The 13,954-nt window shown below is 38.7% G+C and overlaps 1 protein-coding gene across 2 annotated transcripts in view; it reads right to left on the bottom strand.

The window, feature by feature from the left end:
- vn (membrane-bound neuregulin protein vein) overlaps positions 1-13,172 on the bottom strand; it is a 400,698-nt gene extending 387,526 nt beyond the window's left edge. For both annotated transcript variants that reach the window (XR_015546113.1, XM_087409320.1), the window contains exon 1: positions 11,761-13,172. Coding sequence is in view for 1 of the 2 variants with exons in the window: in XM_087409320.1 (XP_087265446.1) it covers positions 11,761-13,051 (1,291 nt within the window). In the remaining variant the exon portion in view is untranslated. The remainder of the gene's footprint in view (positions 1-11,760) is intronic.
- Between the last annotated feature and the right edge of the window lie 782 nt (positions 13,173-13,954).

The following is a 13,954-nucleotide window of genomic DNA, read 5'->3' as shown; positions in this document are numbered from 1 at the left end:
GCCCAGCAGTCTACCCGGTCGCCCTGCGCGCCGGCACGGTGTATACACACACCACACGTGTGGTCCCCCACCAGAGAGAGGGAAACGCGACGGTGTCCGGCCGTCCTACCTCGCGCACCTTCACCTGCGGGCCCACCGGCGTGTGCGTGCCGGACTGCGTGCGAGCGATGCGAACCATCCAGGGAGTATATAGAGCGTGTACCTGTGGGTTCTCTCTGTTCCCCCTCCTCTCTTTCTCTCTCTCTCCCTCCCCCCTCCCCATCCCCCTCTCCCTTTCTCTCTCTTACTCTCTCTCACTCTCTAGGTATGGACACAGGGCCGTACGTGCTCTGGATACGTACGTGCCGATTTCCTCCCTCCCCATTGCGGACCCAGAATGGCACAGCCGAGTGCACCTCATCCCGTGGACTGGTTCGCATGATGCGACCCAATCTGATGTCCGTTTGGCTCCCGAGCTCTACTATTCCCGTTAACGTTAAGTCGCCGAATACACCTCCTCGTCGTTAACGTCTCCCTTCTCGCTCGTAAAATTTAGAATATACTTCTAAATGTAGCTCCCAATAGTCAGAGGCTAACCGGTGGAAAATTTTAACACATAAGATCGAAGTATTATTAGAAATCACATATATAATCGGATTTACTTGGCGAGTTTTTAATAAAATTTCTCGAATAAGGTGGAAAACTTGCTCAAAATTAATAATTTATACTTTATAATTTATAGATTTTCGCGTTATTAAGTAACGTAGATACCTAGATTATTCCATTGTTTTGTAGTGACATTATTTGAGAGAATCAGAGTCATTGAAAACGACGTATGTATTATGTATTTATCACGTTTCGCGATACGATTTATACAATATCGCAGATATACTGTGATACGCTCGTTCCAAACAGAAAATACTTAATTCGTCTAGCTTAAACAAAGCGTTTTAAACGTAAGTATTGTCCGATATTGGATCTGATATCGTCTGTCAGAGCATATACATAGGATATACATAGGATAACTTCGGTGTTTTGAAACGGACGACGTGTTCAATGTGTTTCATTCTTGAAACTGGCCGATATGGATCAAGACGCGAGTACAGGTGCGATCCTTTCTGGATCGGCTGAAAGTGTCACGACAACGACGAGGATGACGACAACGATACGCGCCATTATCGAGACTCTCTCAGCTATTTACCCGAAGCACCGTTGCATCGTACGGCGCAGGCCGTACGACGTGCTCGCGTCCTACATACGGCTGCGTGTCGAACGCGACGATAATTGACATCAATTAATATCGATAGTAATTTGCCGTAGAATCTGCATGCCACGCATCTCGCATCAAGCGATCACGAATCGAGGTTCGACGGCGAACAAGTAGTTCAGTTAAGAACGACATGTGTTCCACGAGATGTTACGAGGTATATCGACAAGTTTACATAACGATGTATCAAGTGCCGTAATACGAACTCTAACGAAATAATCGACAGAAGAAATCTTTCTTCTAGAACTATTATACATCACGTTTCGTTTGTTTTTTTTTGAAACTATTAGAGATATGTTAATTAAAAAAAAATGATTATGTGAAAAAAAGATGGTAATGTGATTCTACTTAAAATTTTGTTATAATCAATCTCTTGCATGCAATCTTTAACTTGTTCTTATGTTAGGTATCGAATGGATGTCGAAGTTAATATAATTGTTGCCACGACTGTGTGATTTTTTTTTTTTGACAATTGATGTTTATCTACAAGATACATCTCAAAGTTTTTCCGAATGATTTTCAATGTCATGTTTAATGTTTAATTTAATGTTTCAAGTTTGTAAATAATGAGCTTATTTATTCTAAATTAATTTTAAAATGTTCTTCTATAACATTAATACAATGATTTTAGCGAATTATCTAAAATATATAACGAAATCGTGTTAAATGATAAATGTTAGATGAATTAACAGAAATTTAATTTTAATTTGAGGTGTTGTAGCAAGTTTAAAAATCTCTCGCACTGCACGGGACTATTATAAAAAGAAACATTGCCATGCATCCTCATACATTTCAACTTTGGAAATTCGTTTTAAATTTTCGTGGGATTCAGGTATTACTGGCCCAGTTGAGACCAAAATTGTGTGCAAGAGTTGTTGTTACAATAGCAAAATTCGTACAAAGTTTAATTCAAATCGGTTGACGAACAAATCGGTTCCACGAACTGGCGCGTTTGCGGACGACAGAGCGTGAACGTAGACGCGAGCTAGTCAAAAGTACGAAAGCAGTCACGAAGAATGTAGGAAATGACGTATACGTAGTCGGTAATTTGTTTCCGGAAACTCGGAATATCAGCCTGATTGCCTGCTCGGCACGCGCGTTTCATTTTACGCATTACGAGGACACGCAAAGGCGACAGTCCTGAAGGATTGCTCCTCGGATTGCTCGGTTTGCACGGCGACAAAGTCGCAATGCTTTTAAGCGATGAAAAATGGAGTCATCAAGAACGTCAAATATCCAATACACAATATATTATTTAATTTTGTCTAGTACTTACATATACAAAAGCGATATAATAGGTTTAGAATCATTGTGCATGTTAATATTTGACAAATTTTACAAATTTTAATTTTAAAAGGATTAAAAAATACTACGAAAATGTTAAAGTACAATAAAGTTATATTTTCCCGACCGTATTTCTATTAGTAAGAAATCATGTAAACTACAGTAAAGAAGAAATTATCTCGAATATTTGAAATATTTAGCTGCCTTTGTAAATCATAAAATAACGTTTGCGCAAGGCTCTATGATAATTGATCAGTTACGTCTCAAGAAACACACAGTGCATATCAAGTGCACTCATTTTCAGACACATTGTGGCATGCATTAACAAAATTGTGCCGTTGAGCTCGGCGAGACTAAGTTTGCGTCCAAGTAGTATGCTTAATTCGCAACATAATGCGCATGCTAATTCATTTACGTGAGCTCCTGCCTAACTCGGAATCCCTTATGGCGACTTTGTATTTTGCAGCTACTCGACGAAATGGAAGCGCTCTCACGGTTACAAAAGAAAACGCTCAAAGAACGGCCGAGCAACGATATACATGGATAAGCATGCACAAAAGAAGGAAATTACCAAAACAGTTTCGATATAATGTAAATTTTTTATACTGTTACGGTTATACTGACTACCAGACAGATATATCCAGATATCCTACAGTTTTTTATCGAGACATCGTAATTCGTTCGCAATAATCGATCGCAATCGATCGCGCAGATCCACTTAAGCACTTAAAAATATTGCTTGAGATTTTATGAAAGCGAAACCGCGAAAATGACTATTACCGGCGACCATGCGAACTCTCTTACAAGTCACTTACGTACGTAAGAATGCCTTATCGCAACCCTGTACATTACTGTAATGGATAGCGTGGGATAACTAATCAAGATTACGTACTTGTACAAGTATATCAGACGTGGTTGACACATGCGGTGTACGTACACGGTCAGAAAAATTACAGAGAGTGCTCGCATGATTGCCGAGGAAGATATAGATCGACCTTTGGTGCACCTAAGTGGGTGGAATAATAAGCATAAAGATAAAGGGACGATCGGAAAGCTGGAAAGGTAGAAGAGAGAAGCAATGTGCTCTCCTTCGATTCTCTTTATGTCTCCTTCTCTGGTTCGTTTTACGCCGCTCGGATATAAACTAACAGAATGTAAGAACGAGTTTCCGATTAAGGCTTTATAATTGACGTCTCCAGCCTTCTCCCTCCTCCCTTGGCTTAATCATCGCCAACTGAAGAAGGAACTCGCGGACTCGCTCTTACGGATCACGCGGATCAACGAACCATCATCGAACATTACAGGATTTTATATTTTTGTTCTGCGAGTCTCACGATACCTACTGTACGGATGTCTTCATTATTCTGCAATAGATTATTACTCTTAAGAATATATTTACTTTGTGTTACTATGTATTATTTTCAACTTAAGTAAAAACTAAGTAGGTACGTAATATCATCGATATATATTATAGAATGGACTCAACATCGCAATAGTCAAACGCACACTTACTGTATAGAATGAAAAGTACTACTTAAACAGGAGGATTTATTTTGTTTCTCATGCTAGTATCTCGTTGATTTATTTCTAGCTAGAATTAAATCAACCAATGAGATACTAGCAAAAAAAGACAAAACAGACCTCCTATATAATATCTCATTTTGTAACAGGCGCGTGTTTGGCTATTGCAATGCTCGGTTCATTTAGGCTATGTTCCAAAATTCACTACTGCCAGTCTACTGAAAATCTGTAGTTTAGGCAGTAAATTTTGGAACACAGCGTATATATTGGTAATAAACGGTAAATGTTTATTTACCTTTACGTGCTTAAATTCTTTTAGCATCTTTATATTTAAGAAAAAAATTATTTGACATAACTGGAACATAAATATACATAAAAAGTATATCGTAATAAGTATATCATAAAAAATTTGAAATTTTCACTGGAATCTCTCGTGTTAATATTTTTGATAATTACAGAGATCCTAATTAATACAGGTTCTACTGTAACAACGTACACTGTAACTTCTTAATAATAATTATTGCTCTTTCTATCGAAAATTTCGATATTGCGATATCGAAATTTTGACGCACCGATCGATACTAACGACTGCACTAATTAATCCTTTCTTGAAAAAAATCGCACCATGTCAACACGGTCTATCGCTTCGCAGGGACTCATTCGTAATTAGCGCGCCAGCTAATTAGTGCGTCGCACAATTACGAGGCGCCGCTCACCGGAGAGAGCGCACGTATCCCGGAAAAAAAGAGCCGAGCTAATTATTTCATCACGACAATTCGGTGAGATTGTTAAGTTTATTAAGATTGGAGGAGCCGTCGAAGATCCGATTACCCTCCGTCGCACTTGCACGTGATAAATCTACTTAGCGAAGTATACGGGAAAGTACACGAATGCTGTGCAGGACCGACCGAAATTCTCATGTGGCCTTGATTAAACATAATTTGTGTATTTCCAAGGAAATCTATGGTTGCATTAAGCAGAAAAAGCAGCTTTGTAACTATTGTAAGATTCTTTAATATGATTAGTTTATATATTTAGATCCAAAGGAATTCTAAGAGTAAGAATAATCATATTAAAGAATGTTACAATAGTTGCAATGCTGCTTTTTCTGCTGAATACTATATTTACAATTTTCTTCTTATTAATATCGCTGCAATTATTTAATATATTAACTTACGCCTAACTAAGATAAAAAGAAAATTTAGTTGTCCTTTTGTGGGAATGACGCGGATCATGCAGAAGTTCCTTAAACACTGTTGTCGGGCCTGGTTCCATCAATGTAAGATTAATGTCACTTTAATTTACTCTTTAATTTTTTTTTTTAAATTAGAAAAAGATAAATTGTAAATTAAACCGAGATTAAAATTGATCTTACATTGATGGAATCAACCGCGGCCCTCAGCCCTGTGTCTGATTTCCCGTCGTTCCCTCTAGTATTCTGTCACGATCGCGACATCTTCGGGGAACGATAATGGGATAAGTCGCGAAAACTTTCGATCCGCCGTCGAGATGGATGTAATACTAGCGTGGAGTAGGTAGGCGCTAAGCAAACGAGCGCAACAGTTATGAACTCCTACGGACGAGAGGCGAGCGATGGAGACGAGGACGACGAAGACGAACGATGGAAACGTTAACGATACGACGGTGGATAATACCAGCTAGTAGTTTCCGAGCACGTCAAAGGGCCGCGCTCGTTTTCTCACCGGAATTCGCTTATCTTCACCGAAACTTGGGTAAGCGATCGGTCCTGAGGCGTTATTTCGATGGTAGTTACGTCGGACTGATTAAAATGGCGTTTGTGAAAATCGATATTTTGCGATAATCATAAGACGTCGTTTCGATTACTGTCGCGTACCTACTTTGTCTCGGAATATACGTCAGAGTTTTAGATCCTATGTTTACGGTTCTGTGTTTCTCTTGGAAACTAGACGTGCCAACAAAATATATACTCAACAAATAAATCTCTAAAATTAATTCTCAACGTTATGTTCGCAATTCAACTGGAAAATTTAAAAGAAAATAGTTTTGACATAGTTTAGAAATTCGTTTCAACGTTCGCGCGCTTGGAATTTCTGAGGTTACACACGAATAAGTTTTACCGAAATAAATTTCGGTTATCACATGACACGAATTTCATGTCAATTGATTTCTGTACACGTATTATTTGTCTATCGATATTCCACGTATAATTCGCGTCGTAAAATTTATTTTCGTTTGTTGCGATGTTACTTTGTACTAGCAAAAGCGAAATGTAGAGTAGTAACATCTGTTAAAGCGATTGTAAAGTCGGCAGTATCACATCCGTGAATTTAGGTCAATTGCGTAGCTGTTCATAAATAAAAATTAACTTGTATCGAGATAAATGGCAATAAAATAAAATAAAATAAAATAAAACTTGGTTATCTGTATTAATTGCAATAGCATAACGTACTATAATAATCATTTACATTACATCAAACAAAAATAACTGAATATTTTTAAACTCTTTTTATTTTATATTTAACGATTTTACAAAAAAAATGGCATTTTCTTCATTTTTATGTTTAGTAAAAATTTAATAGTTAATTATTTAATATAAAATAATCAAAGACTCTCACAAATTCAATAACAATATAACAATAAACGGGCAAATAAGAGTCGATTTTTTTAAATGTGAACATATAAAAGTTATTAATAAGAGTTAAAAATATATTCATAATAGAAATTAGGAATATTATTACGTTTCAGCTCTTATACTGAGCCATCTTCAGATATTAAGCAAGAGGAGGATAATATCTGAAGATGGCTCAATATAAGAGTTGAAACATGTAATGATATTTCTAGTTTCTATTATGTATGTATTTAATTCTTATTAATAATCTTTATACATTCACATTTAAAAAAATCAACTCTTATTTGCCCGTTTATCGTTATATTGTTATTTAATTATTTGAATCAAAGATTAGATAAAATAATTTGAATGTAAATACACTATCTATATATAAATTATCACAAATTACCAGGAATGATGTTAGTAATTTAACCACGCATTATTGCGTGCCCCGGTATAACGCAATTATTTAATTAGTGCACAAATTGTTGGTTAATGGTTTACCAACCTCTCGCGTAATTATAATGATCAAAAACTTCTTTTTAAAAGAGTTATTTTTCAGTTTGTTTTCCTAGTTTTTATTGTCCGATTGTTTACTGATTTTAGAGGGTAAATATTGATCAGAATCAATTTTTGCAACAAACGTGAAATGCTGCATTGCTCTTAATATATTTTCTATGATGTTTATGATCACAGCGTATAATTTTAGTGCAAATATTCGCATCGATTACGTCAATAATTCATTAATATATGTACATTAATAATATATCTCAAGTTATATAAAAACAAAAACACAAAATATTTAGCCTTTGAAAACAAAGATTATTATGGAATAAAATTCTAATACCTATATCATTATTTACAATTTACACAAGAAGCTCTTCACTTCGATGTTTTCACTAACGAATGAATTGTTGATTGCGAGCAGATCAGTAGTTATTATTTATTAACAAGAATTAACAATAATAAAATAGGAATCAATGAATATAAAAATAAATGACGATATCGATTCAAGTATCTAAATTATTTTCTATCCATCCAACATTAAACAGTTTCTACCGTGTCACAACCGAAGAAAAAAGTAATGACAAATCATTTGAGGAAATCAGCACAAACGTGTCTCGGATACTTTATATGTAGGGTAGTAGTAGCGATATGAAGTGGCCGCTAACTATCACGTTTCATTAATGCCTCTTATTCCGTTAACGTTGGAGATTGAACGCGTGTGCCTCGCTCCGACCTGTCTGTCGTCGTCGCGATTATGCGCCACTTGTTAACTGTTAAGGGACAGGTGGAACCGACGCGCGCGCTCACGATTACCGCTTACGTTCCGTCACGACACGAAGTTCAAGATAAGAAGAAAATTTGCAAGCCTGCGACACCGACCCCGTCATCCTCCAATGCCTACGCGGAATTTGTCGTACTGCCGGCGGCTTTCTACTTTTCCGAGCCGAGCGTTTAAGGTAAATCAAATCAGATCGTTCCTTACTCGCGTTTCAATCGCTCCGGTAATTTCTACTGCTACACAAACGAGACGTTGGAATTTTCAATGTAGAAAAGAACTTTCTGCGAAGTAATCTATTTTCATCTCGTTTCTTTACGCAACAATGTAGATATGATCATTCAGTTTAAGAAATTTGCCAAATTCGAATTACATTAATTGTAGAATGTACATAAAAAAAAGTATCTCGACATTTCTTTATATTTATTATCTTTATATCGAATTTTAATATATATTTATAATGAGATCAAAAATCACATTTTAACAATTTTAAATAAATATCTGTTCTTAATCCCTAGTTTGTCGAAAATTACCTTAATTAAGAATCTTAATGAAATATAATTAGCTTCAATTTAAGAAATTTGCTAAATTTATAAATCTTTGGATTACATTAATTTATAACAAAGATTTATAAATTCAGCAAATTTCTGAAAGTGAAGCTAATTATATTTCATTAAGATTCTTAATTATATATATATGTATAAATAATATATTTATAATTCATCACAAATATTAATTTTAATCAAATCTATTCTTAATTCCTAATTGCTAAAAGCTTTAATTAAGAATTCTAATGAAATAATTAGCATTAAATAAATTCAAATAAAAGTTGAAATAAACATATGCACGATTAAAATTTCCCTCCCCAATCTCCCTCGAGATGTCACTTGTAGGAATTCATGAGCATGTCTCTCGGAAAGGGAACATGACCCTGTTCCGTCGTTCGTCACGTTCGGCGCGATAAATCGACCGCGGAAGGTCGTCATGCGAGTCAAGCGGTAGAGTCATCCGGCAACGGTCCATGCAGCTACCAAGATGAGGTGGGGAGCCAGTGGTCTCGGCGACGCCGCGCCGGATCGCGCGGAGAGGTGGAAGCGCATTGAACCGACGCCGGCAGCAAATTGGACCACCTTCAAAAACTCACCGCTCGTTAAGCACCGTCGACGCAACGCGACGCAACGCAACGCAACCCGATGATTGGCGAGAGCGATGTCACGTATTATTAATCGACGATTGCGAAGCGTCCGCGTGTGCGAGTACGAGAGAAACAAGCTGAGATGTATATATACTTTATGTATCTCGAGCGAGCGCAAAATTCAGTGCGAGGCGACGCGACGCGACGCGGATTCGCGACTTACGTGGCGGGTTAAATATAAGCGCGACGCACGGCGTCCCGACGATCGCCTCTCTTCTACGTACGCGTCCTGCATTATAGCGACGCGAGATAATCTGATCGCTTGGATACTCCGTCGGATTACGCTGTCCTTGAAATTCGCGGAAGCGCGAGAAAAGATGTTTATTAGCAGTGATTTTTAAAGTAATCCTTCTCTCTCTTTCATCGCTATTCTCACAAAGCTTCGTTTGTAACAATTATGATCTTGCCGAGATTAGATGTGAATTTCGTACAATTTCATGCTCTCTCTCCTACTCTTCTCTCTTTTCTTTTTCCTGTCTAGTATCCTCTCCTTTCTATATTCTACTCCATTATATTTTATTTTATTATTAGATACGCAAACATCATTAAAACGTCTCGACTGAAAATATTCGAAAACAGTGTCCATTAAAAATTCCATGACTTCAATATCTCAATCTTGTTTGCCGTAAATTTTCAATCATTCTAATGTCAAATATAAAAGTTAATTTAAAACAAGATTGTCATACTACGAAAGGAAATGAAAGAGTATTAAAGCAATACCGCAAAAATTATGAATTTATACCGATTTAATAAAGATCGCATTTGAGTCGAAAATAAATTCCACTAAATTTCCGTACAATTTTTTTGTAGGAGTTTATACTTTAATTAACAGTTAAAACATGTTCTGTAAATTAATAAAAGTTAGTACTGAATTTAAACATAAAATGTTCCTGTATATCCGTGATATATCACGCGCGAATTAAAATATTCACGTGCGTTTACATAAGTTAGGTACCATATTGCCGGGCTGTCTGCAAAAGGGAAATATGTACACGCGCCTGTTGGAGCATCCCTCTCCATATTAACAATATTGCCGTGCTATATCCCAAAACTGATCGAGAATTCTACATCGACGACGTGTTTCAACTAAAAAACTATCAGGTAGAGTATATCAAGCTCGATCGTACCCTCGAGTCATCACAATCGATCGAAGCGATTGCACTGCGACGAACAATTATCGAGAACAAGTGAGATATCACGCGGAGTGCTCCTGTTTATTCCCGAACGCCCTTAGGGATGTTAAATTCTTTCGCGTGCTCAAATATGCAACGGATTTATTGGCGTATTTTACGGATCGATATTCACCGTCGAAAGTCGAGCTAATAATTTTTGCCAAGTATATTTCGAAAACTTAGTACCTAGATAGCTAGGGTCTTTAATTATGATTCCGCTAAAGTGAAATTAGAAATTAATCGAGTTTAAAAGAACAACTTTGTTCCATTACGTTCAAATACTTTATTTTTACTAAAGTATGCGAGTCTTTACATCCTTAAAGGATAATGTTTAAAATTTTTCAACAAGAAATATAATACTATATATGTAGCATGCGATAAAAAGTTTTGCATACATTTATTCATTAATTTATGTTCACGAGAGTATAATATGCATAGTAAATGTATAGCAGTTATTGTAGAAATTTCATCATTGCAGTTATTGTTTTTTTAGAATAATAAAACTTACAAATCGCAATAAGCTACAATAATTATTATTGTGAGAATGTGGTCCAAAAGAAGAGTTAATAAATGAAATTATTCTACGAAGGAAAATAATTATTCTTCTTTTTTGTAGAATAATTTCATTTATCAACTCTTTTTAGATCATTTACTTAATAAATGCAAAAATATAGTATATTTAATATTCTGAATTATTAAAATGTGATATTGACAATAACAAAAATTCCAAATATTTTATAATGCAGCAGCTTCTTAATTAGCGTCCTAATTAACGTTGCATCTAAGAGTGCTTTAACGGCACCAACATCATTTTATAAGAATTTTCATTGAAAAATTAGATTTTCAGAATCAATATATAGATATAATAACGGTTCTCTCTTATAAAAAAAATTATTAAAATTAATTCACATCTTTGAAAATATCTGAAATATCATCTGAGATAAATTAATGTTGCAGTAAAAAAAAACTTGAATCGAAAACAGTGAAATAAAAAGTGCAACAAGTACCATTATAAAAAAGTTTAGAAAAATTATTTCTCTCTGAACAATATTTGATTATTTGAAGAAAGTATACAAACAAATTTTTGTATATTCATTTCACCATAAATGTTTTAATAAATCGTTTTCATGCGCATTATTAACTGTTATGAACTATACTGAAAAAATGTTCTGATTGTAACAAGACGTACAAATAAAACAAATTTCGATCATATGAATTAGAACCCTGATTATCGTAATGAAATTTCTGATTATCTCGATTAGAAAACTCGATAGATGTTATGAGTATCTGAATTTGTACCCTTTTGATTGAACCTACCAGAATTTTAATTAAAGACCTTTTTCCATATATAGAGATTGGAGTAAAATAATACTTTCTTTTTTACGTCAAACTTTCGATCATCACTTTCCATCAGCACGCACCCGATTTACTAATCACGGATTATAAATATGCATAACTTTTGGGACTTACCGTAATCCGGTCGAACGACAGCTTGGACGACCTGTTCGTTCTTCTTGTTTCGGATCACCGGCTCGCCGAGGATCGTGAAGTTTCTGGGTCCCACGCGATTCACAAACACTAGATACACTTTGCCCCTTTTAATATTGGCTCGCACCACACCACTTGGATTATCGCGCTGCTGCTGCTGTTGTTGCTGCTGCTGTTGCTGCTGCTTCTGCTGCTGCTGCTGCTGCTGCTGTTGCTGCTGTTGCTGCTGCTGCTGCTGCTGCTGCTGCTGCTGCTGCTGCTGTTGCTGCTGTTGCTGCTGCTGCTGCTGCTGCTGCTTATTGCCCATCTCGTGGCCGTTGCAAACGGTCGACTTGCCAGGCACCGATTTGTCGCGGAAATGTAGTCGCACGCTGTCGTTCTTCTGCAGCGGCTGAAATCCCGGCTGGCTCTTGTATACCTGTTTTACCTCGAAGGTCACCGCGTAGTTTAAGCCGGGTTTCCTCCGCGAGGACATGCTGCGAGCCTTCCCCTCGAACACAGTGGGAGCCAGGAAAGCCCGATTGCCCACATCAACATCGGGACACCAATTCTGACCGCGGCAACCTCTATCCTTGTTCCTGCAACGACGTCGCTGTTCGCGTGGCGAGTCCGCCCTCGTGCGGTTCTTTGGTCGTTGCTTCGCTGATCTGGCGACCCGCGGCCGCTGCATTGACGATTCCGCCGGCATCGGTATCATAACCGGCGAATATATAAGGGGTGCCTGCGTTGAGGAGTGACGGGGTGCGCGAATCAGACCAGACTCGTTTACTTCTGGGTGAAAGGCGTGAACGCGCGTCTCCGTCTCAATGGAAAGGGTGTCCTTCGCGAGGTTCTCTGTTCGCTTGAGACTCGGCGTAATCTGCCGAGTTCCAGGATCCACCTCGGGCGACGTTGCTCCACGTGTCGTGAAGTAATACGAGATCTGTCGTACGTCGTTCCCCAAAAATTGTTCTCCATCTCGCAAGGGATCTTCTTCGAAACGCACCAGGCTCAAATCAATCGGCGAGATCTCGTCAAGGTCGCGGTGAGCAGAATGAACTTCGGAGTGTTTCAGGTATTCTGGAATTTCTCGCGACTGATACCCCGTAATTTCGCCAACGTTGGCCTCGTCCACTACGCTTATCAGTGGACGATAACGCCTCGCCTCGATGACGCTCGTCGTCAACCCGGACGTCTTCTCGAGGGTGTCCCGAATGGCGGGGGGTGCCGCAGCGAGCGCGAGTGCGCCCCACCAGCCGCTTAAGAACCCGGCCAAAAGCAGAGGCGCCCACATTATCCAACCTGGTTGGCGGTGTGATCGGGGGTGAGGTCGACACCTCGGTCACCCCGACTCGCACAGAGGCACGCGTTTCTCGCCCCCTCCTCCTCCTCCTCCTCCTCCTCCTCCTCCTCCTTCTCTTCCTCCTCCTCCTCCTCCTCCTCCTCCTCGAGCTCGGGGAGCGTGCCCCTTTCGTTGCCGCAAGTACTTTTGCGAGTCCTTAACCCGAGTTTTTGTTTCGTAATTCTCTTCGTTGTTTCCCCCCTCGCAATTAGTCACCTGTGGTGACCTGGTCTTCACGATCTTGTTCCGTTCGCCAAATGGGTTGAATCGGCTTATGGTAGGCTGTTTCTTCTAGATTCAGATTCCTCACGAGGTATTGTACCACCGGTAGTGGAACGTCGGGGTTTCTTCCATATTCCTCTTCATCCTACGCGATACTATTCTCCTCATCCTCAAAGCCGGCGGGAGCCGCACCATGCGGCCGCTTCTCTCTCCTTATCCTCGCGTCTTTCTTTCTCTCTTCGGCAAAGTGTCGTATTATCGCAGATGATCCCGACCGGCGGCTGCGACGATCGCGGACGCGACAACCAGCATCGATCTCTCATAGGTCGTGATCATTATGTTTCGCGATCGGCACGATCATCCTGATCCGACTTAAACTGAGGCCTCGTCGATCGTTTATCACGAGCCCAGAGTTCTTCCACGATTCCGAACAGACTCGAATTGTTGAATAGTTCGACGAATGATAAACAGTTCTCTCTAGTCCACGTGCTTGCTCGCGTTTACAGGTAGACGGAACCGATCGACTTCGCAACAAGGAACACCCGCGACCGTCAGGAACGTCGATCTCCTCTGATTCGTCAGCAACATCGAGTTACGCGGAATTCCGCGATCGTCTCGTCAACCCCTCACGCG

Source organism: Acromyrmex echinatior, chromosome 9 (genome assembly GCF_024713525.1).
Source record: "Acromyrmex echinatior isolate Ae372 chromosome 9, ASM2471352v2, whole genome shotgun sequence".
NCBI lineage: Eukaryota > Metazoa > Arthropoda > Insecta > Hymenoptera > Formicidae > Acromyrmex > Acromyrmex echinatior.
The sequence above is the reverse complement of the archived record's forward strand: the minus strand, read 5'-3'. Positions and strand labels throughout refer to the sequence as shown.